We start from the raw sequence: 18,038 nt of genomic DNA, 5'->3' as shown, positions 1-18,038 counted from the left end.
CTTTTACTTCAAAATGTCAACTTATGAGTTTTTGTATGGTTCTAAATTGTGATGCAGCGATTTACATTAGACAACATGTGACAATCATAGGTAAAGTTTTCATACAATAGATAGGTAGACATCCCTTCCTCAGGAAATTGTGTGGCTGGGTATGTGTAGGTACAATGAAGTACTTTGAAACACATAGAGCTACCAGTAACAGCAACAAGATGATGTCCCAATAATCTGCTTTTTTAGTGAAAATGATTATAGGACAAATATTGACCAAGATTTTGTGGGAACTTCTCTCCTCTCCTTTGAATTAAGTAATGGGATCTTTTAGATCTGCCTAAAAGGCAAATGAAGTCTCTTAACATCGCATCCAAAAGTTAGTGTAGATCTTGTGCTTATGTGGAATTTAAATCCACAACCCTTTGACTCTAAGACATGAGTGCTACACTTGAGCTAACAGCTATAATTTGCTGAGTCCATTGAATATGACATTACAGCAAGTGTGGCACAGGCAGTATGATATGACAGATAAAATGTTTTGGTGAATGGATGGAAACTGAATATGCTGTTGGTGATTCTTTTGAAAGCATTTATAAAAACTCCAAGATTAAACAATGCACTGTGATGAATACAATATACTGACACTAAAGAATAATAGACACAAGCTAATATTCTCAGTGAGATGTCGACAAGACTGCATTGCACCGAAGTTTCACCAGTGTACAACCAGTGTTTGAGATCTGAAATGTGATTGTAAATTCAAAATCACTCTGGGATCTGCATGTATTTTCTGTACAATGTATATAGATTCTGAAGTTGCACCAGTGAAACATTTCAGAGTTTAAATCAATATTACTTTTGCAGACAGCCACAATCACTGATCATTAACCAGTCAAGGTAGTCATTTTAACAAATGCCACAAGATTACCAATTTTACCATGCTCAATATAAGGTTTCTGCCATCACCAATTACTACCTTTACTACCAAAACACTCAGGAAACTCAACACCATCCAGCACAAAGCAGCCCACTTGATTGACACCCCATCCATAAACATTCACTCCTTCCACCACCAGTGGACATTGGCAGCCATATGTTCCATCTACAAGATTACACTGCAGAAACTCACCAAGGCTCTTTTGATAGCAGCTTCCAAACCCATGACACCTACCAGCTAGAAGGACAATGTCAGCAGATACATGGACACATCAACATCTGGAAGTGCCCCTCCAAGTTACTCACCGTCCTGACTTGGAAATATATTGCCATTTTTTTTACTGCAACTGGATGAATGCCTTGGAACTCTCTCAGTGTGAGTGTATCTACAGCACATGGACTGAAGTGGTTCAGGAAGACAGCTCACCGTTACCTTTGCAAGGGAAATTGGAGATAGGCAATAAATGCTGGCCAAGTCAGTGGTGCCCATATTTCATGAACAAATTAAAAATATTCTGGCTATGTAAGTTCTGGTCACCTGTTGGTGTTTTATCATTGTGCCGTTTTTCTTGTGAAAATCATTTGATCCCAAGGAGCATCATGACTGATCCCGTCCTGTCCTCACCTGCCGTCCAGTCCATGAAGAATTATTAAATCATGATCAGGATTTGGATTTTTTCCTCTCCCTCAGGTTGCTAAGCCAGTTGTTCTGCCCTCGTTGCTCTCCTGGCTGAGATTAGCCAGTGCAACAAATATCATGGGATTTTCTGGGCTCCGAAAAATTATGTGATATGCTTAATCCCCACACCATAAACCAGGAAAACCTTATGAAGCACTTTGATTTGATTTGATTTATTATTGTCACATATATTAACATACAATGAAAAGTATTGTTTCTTGCGTGCTAGAGAGACAAAACATACCACTCATAGAGAAGGAAATGAGAAAGTGCAGAATGTAGTGTTACAGTCATAGCTAGGGTGTAGAGAAAGATCAGCTTAATGCAAGGTAAGACCATTCAAAAGTCTGACAGCAGCAGGGGAGAAACTGTTCTTTAGTCGATGGGCATGTAACCACAGACTTTTATATCTTTTTCCCCAATGGAAGAAGGCAGAAGAGAGAACGTCTGGGGTGTGTAGGGTCCTTAATTATGCTTAAGGGTATTAAAGGTTGTTTTGGACACTGATTGCCATTCACGTAATGTACATTGTAAATGCTTAATAAACTACAGTTGAAGTTTACACGGCTTCACCAATTAGGATGAAACATCATGATCAGTTTTAAAGCAATTTTTCTTATGTTACAGAACTTGCTCAGTTCCTGCAATGTAAGCTTAAGGCCGTAAGAAATATTAGAAGGAGTAGACCATATGGCCCACTGAACTTGCTCTGCCGTTTGATATGATTATGGCTGATCGTCACCATCCATTCCATTTTTCCATCTGCTCCACATTTTTTAATTCCCTAATACCACAATATTTCTATCCCAGCCTTAAATGTATTCAATGATGGAACATCCATAACCTTCTTGAGTAGAGAATTCCAAAGATTCACATCCCCTTAAGTGAAGTAATTTCTCCTCATCTCAGTCCTAAATAATTGTCTCCTTGTCCAGAGACTTTGCCCCTGTGTTTTAGACTCTCCAACCAGAGGAAACAGCATCTACTCTATCAAACCCCTTCAGAATTTTGTAGCTTTCAATGAGATCACCTCTTATTCGTCTAAAGTTAAGAGAATATAAGCCCAATTTACTCAGCCTCTGGTCCCAGGGACCAATCGCGTGAATATTGGCTGGGGCGCCTCCAATGTAAGTGTATCCTTTAAATGTGATAATTTCATTTTATTAACTATTTAAAGGATGAACTAAAAAACAAGAATCTGGGAGTGAGCAGACACCTGTAAGTTCAATTTCAGCATTGTGCTGCTATTGACACTGAAGTTGAATTGTTCCTAGACTAGAACACAAGTATTATTCTTGCTGCTGAAAGCTCTGGCTGAATCTCCCAAAAAAATTCGAAGTGTCAAATTTGAAAAAAAACTGTAGTAAATCCTGCTGGTTTTTTCAGCAGGACTTTCAAAATGAATTTCCCATACTCTGTGTACAGCAGAGTGCACCAGCATGCTATCATTAGAAATAAGGGGGCAGGGCCTATTTCCACTGGAGAGGCCAACAGCATAGCGCTGAGCAGACCATTGCACATCTGCCGATCTGGTCAGTACCAAGATCCGCATATACACAGTATCCCTGCACTGCTAGCCTCCTTATCGCTGGCCAGCTCGATTGCAATCACCCATCGCTTGCCCTCTGGATGTGTCCGGGCAAACCCAACCCCTCCACCACACCACACCACCCCGTTCCACCCCCCCCACCCCCCCAATGCATCACACACCTCCCCCCCCACTCCCCCACCACCCCCCACCTCAATGGCCAGCCCTGACTGCTGGTCTCCCACCCTCCCTCTGTCACTGCCGAATGCAGAGTGGCAGCTAGTCAGCCACCCCCATCGATCTCCCCCAGATGCCCTCCCCTGCTCTGGCCCCAACCCCTCAGTGCTGCCCAATACCTGTTGGGCAGTGCCAAGGTGCCCCTGGGCATTGGCACTTTGCTCCTTGGGCAGTGCCAAGGGCCAGGTTGGCACCAGCAATGGCCAGGGGTCACCCCCGCTTTATCCTGACCTTCTGGGGAGATCTCAATGGCCTTGCCGCTAGTGGGGAACTAACTGAAAACCCCGCTGGAGTGAAACACTCCTGTAGGGAGTGAGAGACTCTAGCAGGCTCAGAGACTTCAGGCCTACTAATTATATTTAAAACAACATTTAAATAACTTGTGCAGCTCCGTACCAATTTCTGATGTGGAGCTAATGGCGCTGGAAATCCGGTAAATGGAGTTGTGTGAGGCTGTGGCGCCCAGTGGAAAGTCAGCTACGTGGCCTCCGCTTGAGTCTCCTGGCCCCCTGCACTGCTTTAGCAGTGCAGCAAGCTGGCAGAACTGCTGCCATAGTCTTCAAATTATTCAAAACTGTCTAAGGTGTTATATTTTATTCTTGAACATTTACACAAATATGCTAGAACTGCATTATTGTAAAGTACACTCGCATGGATTATTCCAGTTGGTGACTAATCCATTTCCTTTTTTTCCAATACTCACAGTATCTCACATTTATTGTAGTTGTAAATATGGTTTGGCAGTTCCTTCACTCTCTTGGGTAGATTTTGATTTTGTTATGAAAATTTTTATAGAGAGAGAGAGGATTCCCTTGTTGATTTTGGATGATTGAAATTTATAACATTCCCTCCATGTTTCTGCCAAGGTTTTCTCTTGATATCTATTCCTAAAACCTCCTGAGAGTCCATGAGCACAAACAATATTGTGGTACTTTACCCAAATAGCCATTCTCCTTATTTAAGTCTAGACAATGACTTCTAGATTTTACAGTACCCATCAGCTGGGTAGAGCTGGGACAAGGATGGGTAGACAATTGCTGAGGAAATACTGTGCTATGCCTCCACCCCCGTGCACACCCCTCACCCCTGCCCCATTTTCTGTTTGGGAAAGTGGCACAAGAAGTGCCCACTTGTACATAGACATTATCATTCGGATCTGGTATTCTATGTTCAGCAGAGAGGCTTAAAAATGAAGCAGCAAATTGTTTTGAAAATGAATGATCTGCAACCACCACTCTGAAAGATCCTCTCATCTGTCTATCTCCACCCCCCACCCCCCTTCCCCGATACCCTGCAAGGATCAATATTCAAATATCCTTTGGCAATTATCAGTTCAACTCTCTGGTGTATTCCTGAGAACACATCTCAATAGTATGAATTGCTTTTCAGGTCTAAACTTCAGCTGGGGTCAAAGACACAACTTCATGCTGAGTGCAAGTCCCTTCAGAAATGCCCCTTAGTCAAAGACAACTGGATACCCCTGACCTGAGTGTCAATGTGCCAATGAGATATTTATCCATGTGAGAACATTATGGTTAAATCTGAGCCTGTTCTCAATTGCAGTTGGCTTTAAAATAGGGATTACTACAGAGTAAAAAGGAGCACAAGCCATGGCTGTGTTTTCCCTTCATTGAGAATATCCAACCGAGCACAGGCAGTGAATCAGGGAAGAATATACGAAAACAAGAAGTGACTTAAATTCTTTGAAGCCTCTCAATTCATCTCCAACAACGGGAAAAATAAATTGTAAATTCACGTGATTTATATAATTGACAAAATGTGATACAATATCTCAATTCAATTTCTGTGTGTTTGATATTCAGACTCCCACCCTTATTAAAGTCGCTTGTTCAATCAATTTAGATGGGGAAAGAAAACCTGACAATGAATATTAAATTACCCTTCTGTGTGACTACAATAATGTAAGGCTGGTTTCTGGCTATAGCCCCAGAGGCTGTACTTTAGCATACAAATACTATTATACCTGAATCTCTTTTCACAATTTATTTGTTTTGCCAGAAGGGTCCTCGAAATAAATGCTGCAATATCACTCATGTGGGCTGCAGATCTCTGATCCTTTCTTAAGTGAATTACTCCAATTTGAAACTGTGAATCACCATCAGTGTCTCTGCATACAATTCTGACTTTTTATAACTTGTATTTTCTTAGAATTGTCCACTCTTTCTCCTTCCTGCATCCTCATGATGTCTAAATGAAGACTCCTTGTAGTGATTCCTACTCTGATTAATTCTGCCCCAGGATTGTTAAACTATAGAAGCCTCTATCTACCCTTCCCCTTGTAACAATTTGCAGACTTTAAAAATGTATCTTAACTTCTTAATTCATTTCCACTTTTTTCAGCCTTCTTTGTGTTATGCAGCACGACCTTTCACTTTACGGTTTACAATGCCAAAGTGGGGCACCATTGCAGAACAAACCCTTCCACAGGAAACTCTGGCTGGGAAAATTCTCCTGCAATTTTACCAATCGGCCATTGCAATTTGGCAGAAATCTTGTTCATGTATCTGGGCTTTTTTGACAATGTTACAATGGTTGATCTGGATAAACTATCCCCTTCCTTTACCACCTTGAAGAAATCCAACACTTATTTTATCTTTCACATGACTGTACTGTTTTGACTATGATTAGGAAAGCACTTCACACCTCTTGTGAAGATGTTAGGAAGCAATTTTGAAGGACTGATTCTATAAAGGGTCAGTGAGCTTAGTTGGCGAAAGTGTTGTGCAGAATAATGACGAGAGCATAAGTTGAACCCCTGCACCAGCTATGATAGTTCTTCCAGCCTACCCCCTTGTCTTGTGCCATAGTGATATTACAGCTTGAACCCTGATTAGCAACCATCAGACAATGAGGTCCCTACAAACAGAGAGAGAAATAGTGGCTAATGGGCAACATTAATTCAAGCACTTCTGTTGCATCACTTCCAACTCATATTTCATGCTTCCTTTTATTTGTTTATGGGATGAGAGTAGTGCTGGCTCGGCCAGTATTTATTTCCCATCCTTAGCTGCCCCTGAGAATGTGGCGATGAACTACTTTCTTGAACCACTGCAGTCCCCGTGGTGTAGGTGCATACATGGTAATTCTGTGAGGAAGTTCTAGAATGTTGTCCCCAGTGACAGTGAATGAATGGCAATGTAGTTCCCAGTTAGGATGGTGTGTGATTTGAAGGGGAACTTGCAGGTGGTAGCATTCGCTTGCAACTGCTGGTTTTGCCTCATATATTGATAAAAGTTATGGGTTTGAAAGGTGCTGGGGAAGGAATCTTTGTGAGTTGCGTAATGTGTCTGGTAAATGGTATCCACTGCTGCCACTGTTCATTGGCCTGAATGTTAAGGTACTGAATGGGAAATGTTCCCACTGGTGGCTCTGTCCTATATGACGATTCTTGAGTTTTGCCAGAGCTGAACTTATTCAGGTAACTGGAGAGTATTCCAAGACTCTCCTGACAAGTACTTTGTAGTTAGTGGACAGTCTTTGGGAAGGCACGATGTGAGTTATATCCTGTAGAATTTCTTGTTCTTGTAGCCACAACATTTATATGGCTGGCCCAGTTAATTTTTTGGTCAATGTTAACCCCCAAGTTGCTGATGCTCAGGGAATTAGCAATTGTAATATCATTGAATGTCAAGAGGAGGTGATAAGATTCTCTCTTATTGGAGATGTCGTTCTCAGGCTCCTTCATTGTGCAAATGTTACTTGTCATTTACCAGTCCAAGCTGTTTTCCAGGTCCTGCTGCATATTGACATGAACTACTTCAGTATCTGAGAAATTGCAAATGGTACAGAACATGTTGCATTCATCAACAGACATCCCTACTTCTGACCTTATGATAGAGAGATGATCAGTGTTAAGCAGCTAAAAATGGTTGGAGTGGGAACAATGATGTCCTATATGATTGGCCTTCAATAATCACACATCTTCCTTTGTACTGGGTATGACTCCGATTGTCCCACTGATTCTCAAGGAGTTCAATTTTCTAGAGTTCCTGATGCTGCAGTCAGTCAAATGCTGCCTTGGTGCCAACGGAATCTCACCTCACCTCTGGAATTCAGCCCTTTTCTCCAGACTTGGACCAAGGCTGTAATGAGGTCAGGAGCTGAATGGTCCTTGCAAAATCCAAATTGAATGTCAGTGAGCAGGTTAGTAATGAGTAATGCTTGATAGCACTGTCAATGATGCCTTCCGTCACTTTGCTGATGATCGAGAGTAACCTTACGGGTAATTGGTAGGTTGAAGTTTTCCTGCTTTTTGTGAACAGGACACACTTGGGCAACTTTCCACACTGTTGGTTGGATGCTGGTGCTGGAGCTATACTGGAAGAACTTAGCTAATTCTGGAGCACAGGTCTTTAGTATTAAAGCTGGGAAGTTGCCAGGACCCTTAGCCACTGTTCTTTCTAATGCCTTCATCCATTTCTTCACACCATATTGAGTAAATCAACTTGTCTAAAAACTGACAACTATAATGTTGGGGACGTAAGGAGGAGGCCGAGTTGCATCAGCTACTCTGTACTTCAGTCTAAAGATGTTTACAAATGCTTCTGCCTTGTCTTCTGCATTGACGTGCTTGGCTCCCCTATCATTGAGGATGGGGATATTTGTGTATTCAGTTTCACTTAATTATTCACAACCATTCATGATTGGATGTAGAAAGACTGTAGAGCTTTAATGCTGTCTGTTAGTAGCAGAATTGCTTGAGTCTAGTACAACTCATTTTACACTATTGTCCAAAGTTAAATATTCTCCCAATGACAAGAGGTACACTTCCATTATTACTGACATTTCTGTATATCATTCAGGTATGATGTGGAGATGCCGGCGTTGGACTGGGGTAAACAGTTTAAATTGGTTGGACTTAAACCTGGTGTTGTCAGACTTCTTACTGTATCATTCAGGTAGCCATTACTTATGTTTCATCCTCAAAAAGTTAATGCTAACAAGTTTTTCTGTTGACAGGGGCACCTCAGTACAGCCTCATCTGAATTTCATACACGTGCACTTCTAGTAGCAGATGCTGCATAGGGAGATGGAACGGAATCAATGGACAACATTTCACTCCTCAGTCCCAGAGTTTCTGAGACCAATCATAATTCCTTGAAAGCTGCCCCAGCTGAAATCAGCTATTTCAGCACGGACTGGGAAAATTATGTTCTGATGTTTTTTTCTGCTAGGCTGTAGAGTAATACATTATCAACTTTCTCACGAAGAATTGATATCCTGATGTCAAGATAGATGCTAGTACATTCATAAGAAGTTGGGTTAATAAGGATACTATTACACACATCACCCAGTCATCTCATGATGATGCTAACAAATGGCCAATTATCAGAAAATCGAATATGTCTTGTGAGAGGGGAAAATACAAAGGTCAGTTCAAAATTAAAGATAATGCTTCTCACAATGGTTGAAATTGGGCCCATTACCATTCCTGAATGAGACTGAAGTCTTCTATAAATATTTGTTGGGACTAAACTGTAGGGAGATGAAGCTGCTGGAGGACCTACTCCTTTCATTAAGTTAGTGCAGCACTGCTCTAGGAGCCTGCCACCACCTTAGTATGTGGAACTGGCAATAACACAGAGGAAAATCTGTTCCAGTTGCCTGCCACACACCCCCTAATAACAGTAACATGCAGGAGGTAAGGAAAAAGGGATGGGTGGTGCTCCCTCCAGGGTAAGAGCAATGGGTTAGATAGGTTGGGCAATGAGGTGGTGATAGCTCTCATTGCCTACATTTCCTTAATTCTCCACCATATTCAGAATTGGTCAAAATGGTGAAGCAGAACATTGATCAGCATCTCTAAAAATTGCTTATTCACAGTTTGATGCATTACCTTTTTTGTAGCCCAAGTGTAATAATGAATGCTGACCACTGTAACGTATTAGCTGAAAGGCTTGTAGGGTTCCCAATTATATTTCCTGAGAATGTGACCAGCAGAAAAATCCACAACACTAGTCCACTTAGTACAGGGCAAATGACTGAACAAGTACACATGTGATTCTCACATCATTCTGTGAAGTAGAAATTCAGTAAAAACTGAATTGGTAATTACAATGAATAAGGAATTATACTGCTCTCATTGTGTTGATCTAATTGGCTGAAATATCCTGTGCTCCAAAGATACCTGAAAACATTTGAGCCAAAATTACTGCCACACTTGAGAAGATCTAGGGGAGAAATGCACACCTGGATCCCCTTTCAGACTCAATGCTGCACTGATGGGCACAGGACATTGTTCTGAAACCAAAAGAGAAAATGCTGGAAAATCTCAGAAGGTCCAACAGCATCTAAACCTGGCAGCTCTTTTTTCTCTTACAGATGCTGCCAGACCTGCTGAGATTTTCCAGCATTCTCCATTTTGGTTTCAGATCCCAGCATCCGCACTAATTTGCTTTTATACATTGTTCTGAAAATTGAGCTCCATTACTTTTGTACAATGTACATCATCTAATTACTAATCCCCCCTCCCCCACCAATCACTACTCCTGCATTCCCTCCCCACAACAAATTCCCGCCCCCACCCCCCGTACTCCCCTCCCCATCTCGCAACATTGATGTTAACTTCTAAGCACCTATTTGGTACCTATAGAGACGGAATCAACTTGGCTAAGGAATGGCCATCCACTTACAATGCAGAGATGAATCAAACATTTTGTATACGTTGCGACTTTAAAGCTAAGATGCAAAGTACAATTTAGAATGAGCACACCCCATTTTATACAGCAGGCTGTCCCCAGCTAAGAAACACACTGCAAATGTCAAGACAGAACTCCACATTTAATTCCCAGCAGGTAAAGTTGAATTTTCCTAAGAGCATAGCTGGGAGTCGATACAGCTTCCGTCAAGTCAATAAGACCAACATTTTTGGCAAATCGAGATTGACACTATGCTAGAGTGTGAAGTTCAAGTGAAAAGTCCCCCTTAACATTGCTGCACTCCTGAGTCACACTGTGATTTGATTATGAAGTTAAACCATGCTAGTGTAAGATTATGTTGCAGTGAAATGCTGTACTTAGAGGACTTAAACTTACGTGTAAAACTTAATACTAAAAAGAATGCTATTTGTTATATTCTAACGTTATTATTAGAAACTAACATCTATCTTCATTAGAGTTTGTCTTGGTAGTATAGGAAAATGTAAACGTTATTTTCCCATAACATTTAGAGTTGTCCCAGGTTTCCCGATCCTGATCGGAAATTCTTTCTGATCAGATACAAAATGCGCCCTTACCTGCTTCTGATTTTTCTGGACATCTTTCCGAGGGAGTATCCTGCAGAGCTGATTCAGTGCAGTCATTCTCAAGAGTCCGCGCAAAAGCCGCTCCCTATTTTACTGATACTAGCTGTCGTATTCGCATGTTTGAAAAGATGTGCATATGGTAAGGTCAGGGGGTCGGGTGGGTAAGGGTGGTTGAGGTAAGGGGCAAAGGGTAGGGGTGGATAGGATAAGGGAGTATGGTAGGTGAGGTAATAGGGTAGGGTGGGTGAGGTCAGTGAGTAAGAGGATAGAGTGGGTAAAATGATAAGGGTAGGGTGAGTAAGGCAAGGTGGTAGGTAGGTACGGTAAGAGATAGTGTTGGTGAGGGATATGGGGGTGAGATGAGTAAAGGGGCAAGGTGGCAGATAGGTAAGGTGCGGAGATGGGTGAGTAGGTAGTTGGGTCAGGGGTAGTAGGATCGGGTTGGAAGGCATCGTCAGGTCAGAGGAGCTTGGAGATGCGAGTCAATGGATTGGGACAGTCAGGAAGTTAGGGTGGCAGTTGGGGATTCAGAGAAATAGACGGAGTGGTTAGTGTGTAATGGGGAGAGGGTGTGTGTCAGTTCTGCAGTTATCCATGGGTTAAATTGGGATTTTTGTATCCGACACTTCCTGGGCAACTATCCAGGTGAGTAAATCGGAACTATCCGAAGTCTCTGACTCTAATTCAGAGTTGGAGATTTTTTCTGACTATCCAGGAAGCAGGGAACTTCCCATAGAGTCATTTGCATTGGGACTTTGGTAGCGCAACTTCGACCATCCAGAGACCACAGGATCTGGGCCAATAGTGAGTGTAGAATAAGTGAAAAACAGCAGGAGGGAGATGAGATAGAAACAATTGTGAAGACTAACGCTCAGTCTGAGTTAGCACCGGAAGCAAACACACATCGTAAAAAGTGCCCAATCGAGACCACTTTGAGAAACTTTATAAACTGACCCTTCGGTGTTTTTAATGTTCAATAGAAGGTGGACAGTCTCACCGACATTTTCTACAGTTTAATTAATAACAACAGCTATTTTAAGTATAAAGATATTATGTACAAACAAACCCGAGTTCAAACAAAATCGACTTAATTTCTGCGAGAGCCACAACACAAGCCCCACAAACTCCCTCAGTCACAACTCGCTGATCATTTCAAAGCTTTTCCCATTCTTTCCAAGTGTGCTTTTGCCCGAAATCACAGCAGCCAGTGCCGTGTTTGTAACTATTGACCTCAGTGTGATCAGTAACTTTGTAGAACTGGATGATGTCTATGTGTCACTGAAGGAGCTGATAGTGGTTGCTGCAGCTGGCACAGCTATCAGAGCTAAAACCAAAGTCATGTCACATCTTTCACTCTGCCACCTCACCTTCTCGCAGTCATTCTTTCAAAGACTGAGGTCCTGCTTTTGCTTTCAGACTCGCTCGAGCCCCAGCCCTGGATAATTTAAACATTTTGTAAGAACCGTATTTTTGTTTGCTTCATTCATTGCGTACATTGGTTAATATGGGAGGGGTATTAATTACCTCAAACACTTTGAGGGTGCGGGAGAGTGAAGTGTTCTTGGCCCCTCGGAGGGTGAAGAATAAGTTCACCATGGCTCTGCCGTCTTTCTCCTCAAAGACCAGCTGGTCCCCGGTATCCACCGACTCGGCGGCAGCGGCGGCGGCAGCGGCGGCGGCTTCCCGTTCCTTCCGTGCATGTTCAATCAGCGACTGTCTGCGCCCAATGAAATGGGGGGACTGATAAACAGCAAACAAACATAGAAACAGAGTCAGGTTGGAGCCAGCTGAAGTCCCAGCATACAGGAGCCAGTCTAAAGACAATCCGACCTACCAAACAGAGAGGAAGGTCGGAGTTAGTTTCAGACAGCGAGAGGCAGAAGTGAGAGAATTGGATAAAAAAAACGAGGAACCAGAAAAAGGAACTAAGAGTGAGAGCGGAAAACTACACAGAGAGAAATGAAAGACAGGATTCGAGATATGATAATCCCAGAGACAGAGAGAAATTAGAAAGGTGCAGCATGCTTTTGGGAAAGCCAATAGAATATTAGCCTTTATCGCATGAAGATTTGAGTACAGGAATAGTGATGTCTTGTATAGGAGCTTGATTAGACTGCTCCTGGAATACTGTGTACAGCTTTGATCCCCTTACCTCAGAAAAGATATCATTGCCATGGAGAGGGTACAATGAAGATTCACCAGACTTGTTCTGTGGACGGCAGGGCTATCTTTATGATGAGAGATTGGGCAAACTGGGCTTGTATTCTCTAGAATTTCATATGGTGACAGGTGATCTCATTGAAACTACAAAATACTTAAACGAATAGACAGAGTAGGTGCGGGTAAGTTCTTTCCCGTGGTTCGGGAAGTCTGGAACCAGGAAGTACAATTTCAAAATAAAGGGAATGCCACTTAGGACCCAGATGAGGAGAAATTTCTTTATACGGAAGATGGTGAATCCGTGGAATTCTTTAGCCCCAAGGGCTATGGAAGCTCAGCGTGTTTAAATCAGACGTTACAATTAAAATTAATTAGATCAGTGATTGATAGATTTCTGATTAACAATAACGTGAAGTGTTATGGACATAGTATAGGCAAAAGGCATTGAAGTGTCCGATTAACCGTGATCATATTGAATGGTGGGCCCGGCGGGACGGGCTGAATAGCCGACTCTGATTCCTACCTTCTTATAACTTGTGAGACCAGGGATAAAGAGGAACAACAGAGAGGGGAATCAGAGAGATTGGGATTAAAGAGTACCAAGTTAAATACAAATAGAAATCAAAGCGACAAAGGACAGAAAAAGAGAGAGAGAGGAATTAGAGAGAAAGAGAAACTAAAGGAATAGGAATCGGTGCTTTAGAGAGAGGATTAGAGAGGGTAACATTTCAGAGTAAGCAACAATGATAAGTGGAGAAGATACTGACCTCAGGGACACAGAACCAGAAACACACCAAATCAATCGGAGGATCCATGAAAAATGGAAAGGAAGAATTCTGAGATGAGAGCGCAGCAATTGAATGAACAGAGGGTGAATCAGATAGACTGATCGGTGTGAAACATGAACTGTGTTTCTCTTTCCACATCAGCTGCCTGACCTGCTGAGAGTTTCCAACATTTGCTGTGTGATTTCAGATTGAGAATCATGTCGTACTGCCTAGTCATGATGTGGATATGCCAGCGTTGGATTGGGGTAAACACAGTAAAAAGTCTGACAACACCAGGTTTAAGTCCAACCGATTTATTTGATAGTACACCCACTAGCTTTCGGGGTTAGTCACCTGACGAAGGGGCTAACCCCGAAAGCTAGTGAGTGTACTATCAAATAAATCGTTTGGACTTAAACCTGGTGTTGTCAGACTTTGTACTGCCTAGTAACAGCCCCGTGCAGCGGAGGAAAAGTACTGGCTGAACAGAAAGTGACGGATGTTAAGTTTTAGCCGGAGGAGAGGAGACGGAGAGGGTTCTCTTTCAGTTTGGTTAATAAAGTTATGGAATATTTTTATACGAAATGGAATAAGGTCTTATGCCATTCTGTTATATTCTGTTCCTGCAATAGTGAGTGTAGGAATCGGATTAGAAGCAGTTCCCACCTTGTGTTTAAACGCAAACTGAGAGCACATTTAGTCGGCACTACCCAGTACATTGCATGTGGGCACTGAACAATTGGCAATGGATTGTTCAGTAGTATATTCGGAAAAACGGAGAGACATATTTGTATTTGAAGAAAACTTGGCAGGTTTGTTGATTTTTACATGCCAGTTCCCCAGAAATTTCAATGTTAAGTTAAAAGCTTTCGGTGATCTATTTCCTATTTGAATATTATTTTGGAATTGTGTTATCTGTTTCGAGATTTTAACCAGAACTGGACCTGCTGCTAGCAGGCAGCCTGAGTTTATCAATGAAATAAATGGCTGAGGGAGGTAGAGAGAGGAACCTTATCTAACCTGTCTCTGGGGTAGGCTGGAGTAGATGATGGTGGTGGAAGTTGTATGTCCGGAAACAAAGACACAAGACTGCTTGTGCCGAAATAACTCCAAATATTAGTAACTTAAAATCACCTTCATTAAAATAACACACAGTTAGATTCTAAAAGTTCTAACTTGAAAGTAAACTCAGTCATGAAGTGATTCTGATTAAAACCCAATCTGTAATCAAGCAGAAAATACAGGAAACTCTCCAGGTCAGACTGAATCTGTGGAGAGACAAACAAAATTAACGGGTCTGGTTGGTGACCTTCATTAAAAAGATAAAAATAATTTGGATCTGTGCGCAATTTCTTTCGTAACTGTTATTTCCCCTGTATTTGGTAGAGAATAGTTCAGATTGCTCATGACTGTACCATACTCGAAAGGTTAAAATCGCATCAGAGGGTTAACAGCAACGTGAATAGACTCTGCCCTGTCATTTTCCTTGAGGTGCTAATCGCGCCCTGTGTGATCCTACGGACTGTATTGTTTCAGGCAGCTTCTTTTCCGGATGGCACTGAGTTCCCCAGACCATTCCGTCCACTCTTTTGCCCGTGACACCTGTGGGCGTGGGTTTCCAGGATGGTGATTTCTATCCAGTGAAAATAAAATGTCAACTCTTAACGGAAGGAATTGAGTAAAACGCCTCAAGGTGAGACTTACAGATACGGATTCTCTTCAATTTGAATTTAACAGAAAGAACTGCCATTAACGTTTGAGTTTTTTTAAGAAATAGGAACAAGACGAGATATTTTAACCCTTGGAAGTCAGGAAAAGGTGTTTGTTTTTATTAGCTAAAACTTGCAGATAAAATCTTTCACCTGCAGCGAGAGCACACACTAATACACACAGGAATATCAGCAATGCACACAGACTGATTTCAGGATGAGAATGAATGTGATCACTATTAAGAAAAGGACACGGGAGAGTTGGAAGAGGAATCTCACCGTCACCGCCTCGGCTTGTTTGGAATCCAGTTCGGAAACTGTTCTGCGGAATCCCTTGGCTGAGGACGAGCTGGAAGTGGGCATCATTGAACTTGGCTAACTAGTGACTGAAGCCGCTTCCCGTTCTCTCCTATTTATGAAGCGGCTGCATCTCCTTCCTTACGTCAACCACTCTCATTTACTTCTCTGACAGCCTATCGCGTTCAGTTCTTGGATTTCCCGAATCTGCCCCCAGCACTCAACCCCCATTCAAAAAACAAAGAAGCCAATGGACAGAGTTTCTGACACAAGTTTCTCCATGAGGATGAGATAGAATTTACAGCTACGGGCCAATCGGTCTTCACCCTGCTCCTCCCTCCACACTTTATTTAATCTTATCCTCTATCCCTTATCCCTGCCTGTTATTAGAGTTATTGGAATTATAGAGCGGCTGGGCACAGGGGCAGACCATTCGCACTGTGGTGTTCAGCAGAGTTCTCCAATAAAACCCACTTCCTTTGTTTTTTCCACTCAAACCCTGGGTGATTTTCCCTCAAATATTAATCCACTTCTCTTCGGTCTCATTGTTGGATCTTTCTTCATCGCCCTTTCAAGCACTGCGGTCCAAAGTAGAAAAAAAACTGTTTCCTCAAGTTCTTATACCAATCAGTGTAAATCCATCTGGCCCCTGACTTTATCAAAACCATTCGTGGTCCAATCCCCCAAAACCCTCTACCCCACGGAGAACTGCCTCAGCTCCCCTCAGTCTGAATTCTAGTGCTTGTCACACAGAAGATGGGATTCCCCGTACCAAGTCAGTGCCTTTGAATAGGGCCATTCCCCCACCATTTCACTGAGGTGCTGTGTGCAGGCGATGGGATGGTGGAGCTGGACAGAGGTCAGTCTGTTCTTGCAGAGAGGCTATCAAAAGGAGGCTGTAAATGCCCAGAAAACCAGGCAGCTCTCATTTCATGACCTCCACCGATATCGCTCCTGGACAAGGTGGAGGAAGAATTGCTCCAAAATGTCAATGACATTCAGCAATTGCTGCATCTGGTGACTGTCCATTTTATTCCGAGCTTCACTCAGCACTTCTCAGGACTTTCTGACACCTCTGCTTGACAAAATCATCTTCAAACCAAAACAAACATAAAAGAACTATTCAGACCCGTGTAAATTTACAGAATATATCAGTTGTTAGAAAACGACGACTCGGGAGGATTAACCAATCAGATTAGCACCTCCCAAAATTAAAATTCTATCGATCAGAAATTCTGATCTAACAGTTATCAAACTCTGCAGTTGTCTGGGAAGTTCCCAATACGAACACACTGGTAAATGCCACTACTATTTGAGAAAGGTGTTTGTAGAGGTTCTCAATGCAGAAACTCAATTTCTGGTGCAACATCAGAAATGGGAAATAGTGAAAAAGACAAACCGGGTGTCACACAGAGAGAAAGAAACTCAGGAACTGGCAGAACCCCAATGAAAACCTAAGTCGCTAAACAACCAGATACCCTAGTTTGAGATTTTAAAATTAAACCATTTTGAATTCCATATTGTATGAAAGGAGAGACAAGGATTGATTAACACCTTAAAGAAAGTGAGTCTGGTAAAGGTAAAGAGTGAGTCTGGTGACCCACATACACACTCGAGTGTGTTTCATAACTGGAAGTTTAATACCACACTCGGGTTAAAGTTAAAACAAAATCTTAGCTTATTGATCTTTACATTTGACTCCGTGCCTTTATTTAACACAAACAAGCTGACAGGCTGGATGGAGGTGGTCTTTCCTTGCCCCATTTTCACTGTTACACTATTCAAAGGACTATAAAATGAATCTCCACTTCTAATAGGGGTTACACTACATTAAGCACAACATGTGGTGATCGGATAAAAGCAAAATTCTGCGGCTGCTGGAATCTGAAACAAAGATAGTAAATGCTGGAAAATCTTAGCAGAGCTGACAGCATCCGTGAGGAAAAAAATAGAGCCAATGTTTCGAGTCTGGATGATCCTTTATCTGAGCTGAGAGCAAAGAGAATCAGTTGAAATTTATATGATGAGATTTGGGGGGGTGGGTGGCGGTGGAGGGTAGGGGGCGGATGGGACAAAGGGAATGTAAATGAGGATACCGAAGGCTGAGAAGATGCTAAAAATACCCATAGGACTTGGCTTTGGCTTTGTACATCTTTGCTATGAATTTCAGGCTTGACATGATGTTGAACTCTTCTTCCACTGCCTTCGTCTCCATGCTCACTTCTTTGGGCAGGAGTCCTCTCCAACGTTCAGCAGATCCTTTCACCCCCATCCAGCACTCCCCCACTATCTGGACCATCCCTCCTGCCTCCCAACTGCTCTTGACCTTTTCATCAGGACCTGTCAGCATGACGTCGGCCGAGTCAATTTCTCTGCTCCTCTCAGCCACTCTAACATGTCTTCTGAACTTGCTGCACTTCGCATTCTTAGGTCCAACTCTGACCTTGTCATCAAACTCATCACCAGGGGT

General features: G+C 42.4%; 1 protein-coding gene across 1 annotated transcript in view; it reads right to left on the bottom strand.

The window, feature by feature from the left end:
• th (tyrosine hydroxylase) overlaps positions 1 to 15,637 on the bottom strand; it is a 70,093-nt gene extending 54,456 nt beyond the window's left edge. The window contains exons 1-2 of the mRNA XM_080191614.1: positions 15,551 to 15,637; positions 12,160 to 12,375 (exon numbers count right to left, since the gene is read on the bottom strand). Of these exons, the coding sequence (XP_080047740.1) occupies positions 12,160 to 12,375; positions 15,551 to 15,637 (303 nt within the window). The remainder of the gene's footprint in view (positions 1 to 12,159; positions 12,376 to 15,550) is intronic.
• Positions 15,638 to 18,038: the final 2,401 nt, after the last annotated feature.

This window comes from Carcharhinus amblyrhynchos, chromosome 6 (genome assembly GCF_965287045.1).
Source record: "Carcharhinus amblyrhynchos chromosome 6, sCarAmb.v2.hapA, whole genome shotgun sequence".
In the NCBI taxonomy this organism is placed as follows: domain Eukaryota; kingdom Metazoa; phylum Chordata; class Chondrichthyes; order Carcharhiniformes; family Carcharhinidae; genus Carcharhinus; species Carcharhinus amblyrhynchos.
This window is presented reverse-complemented; position numbering and strand designations above follow the sequence as displayed.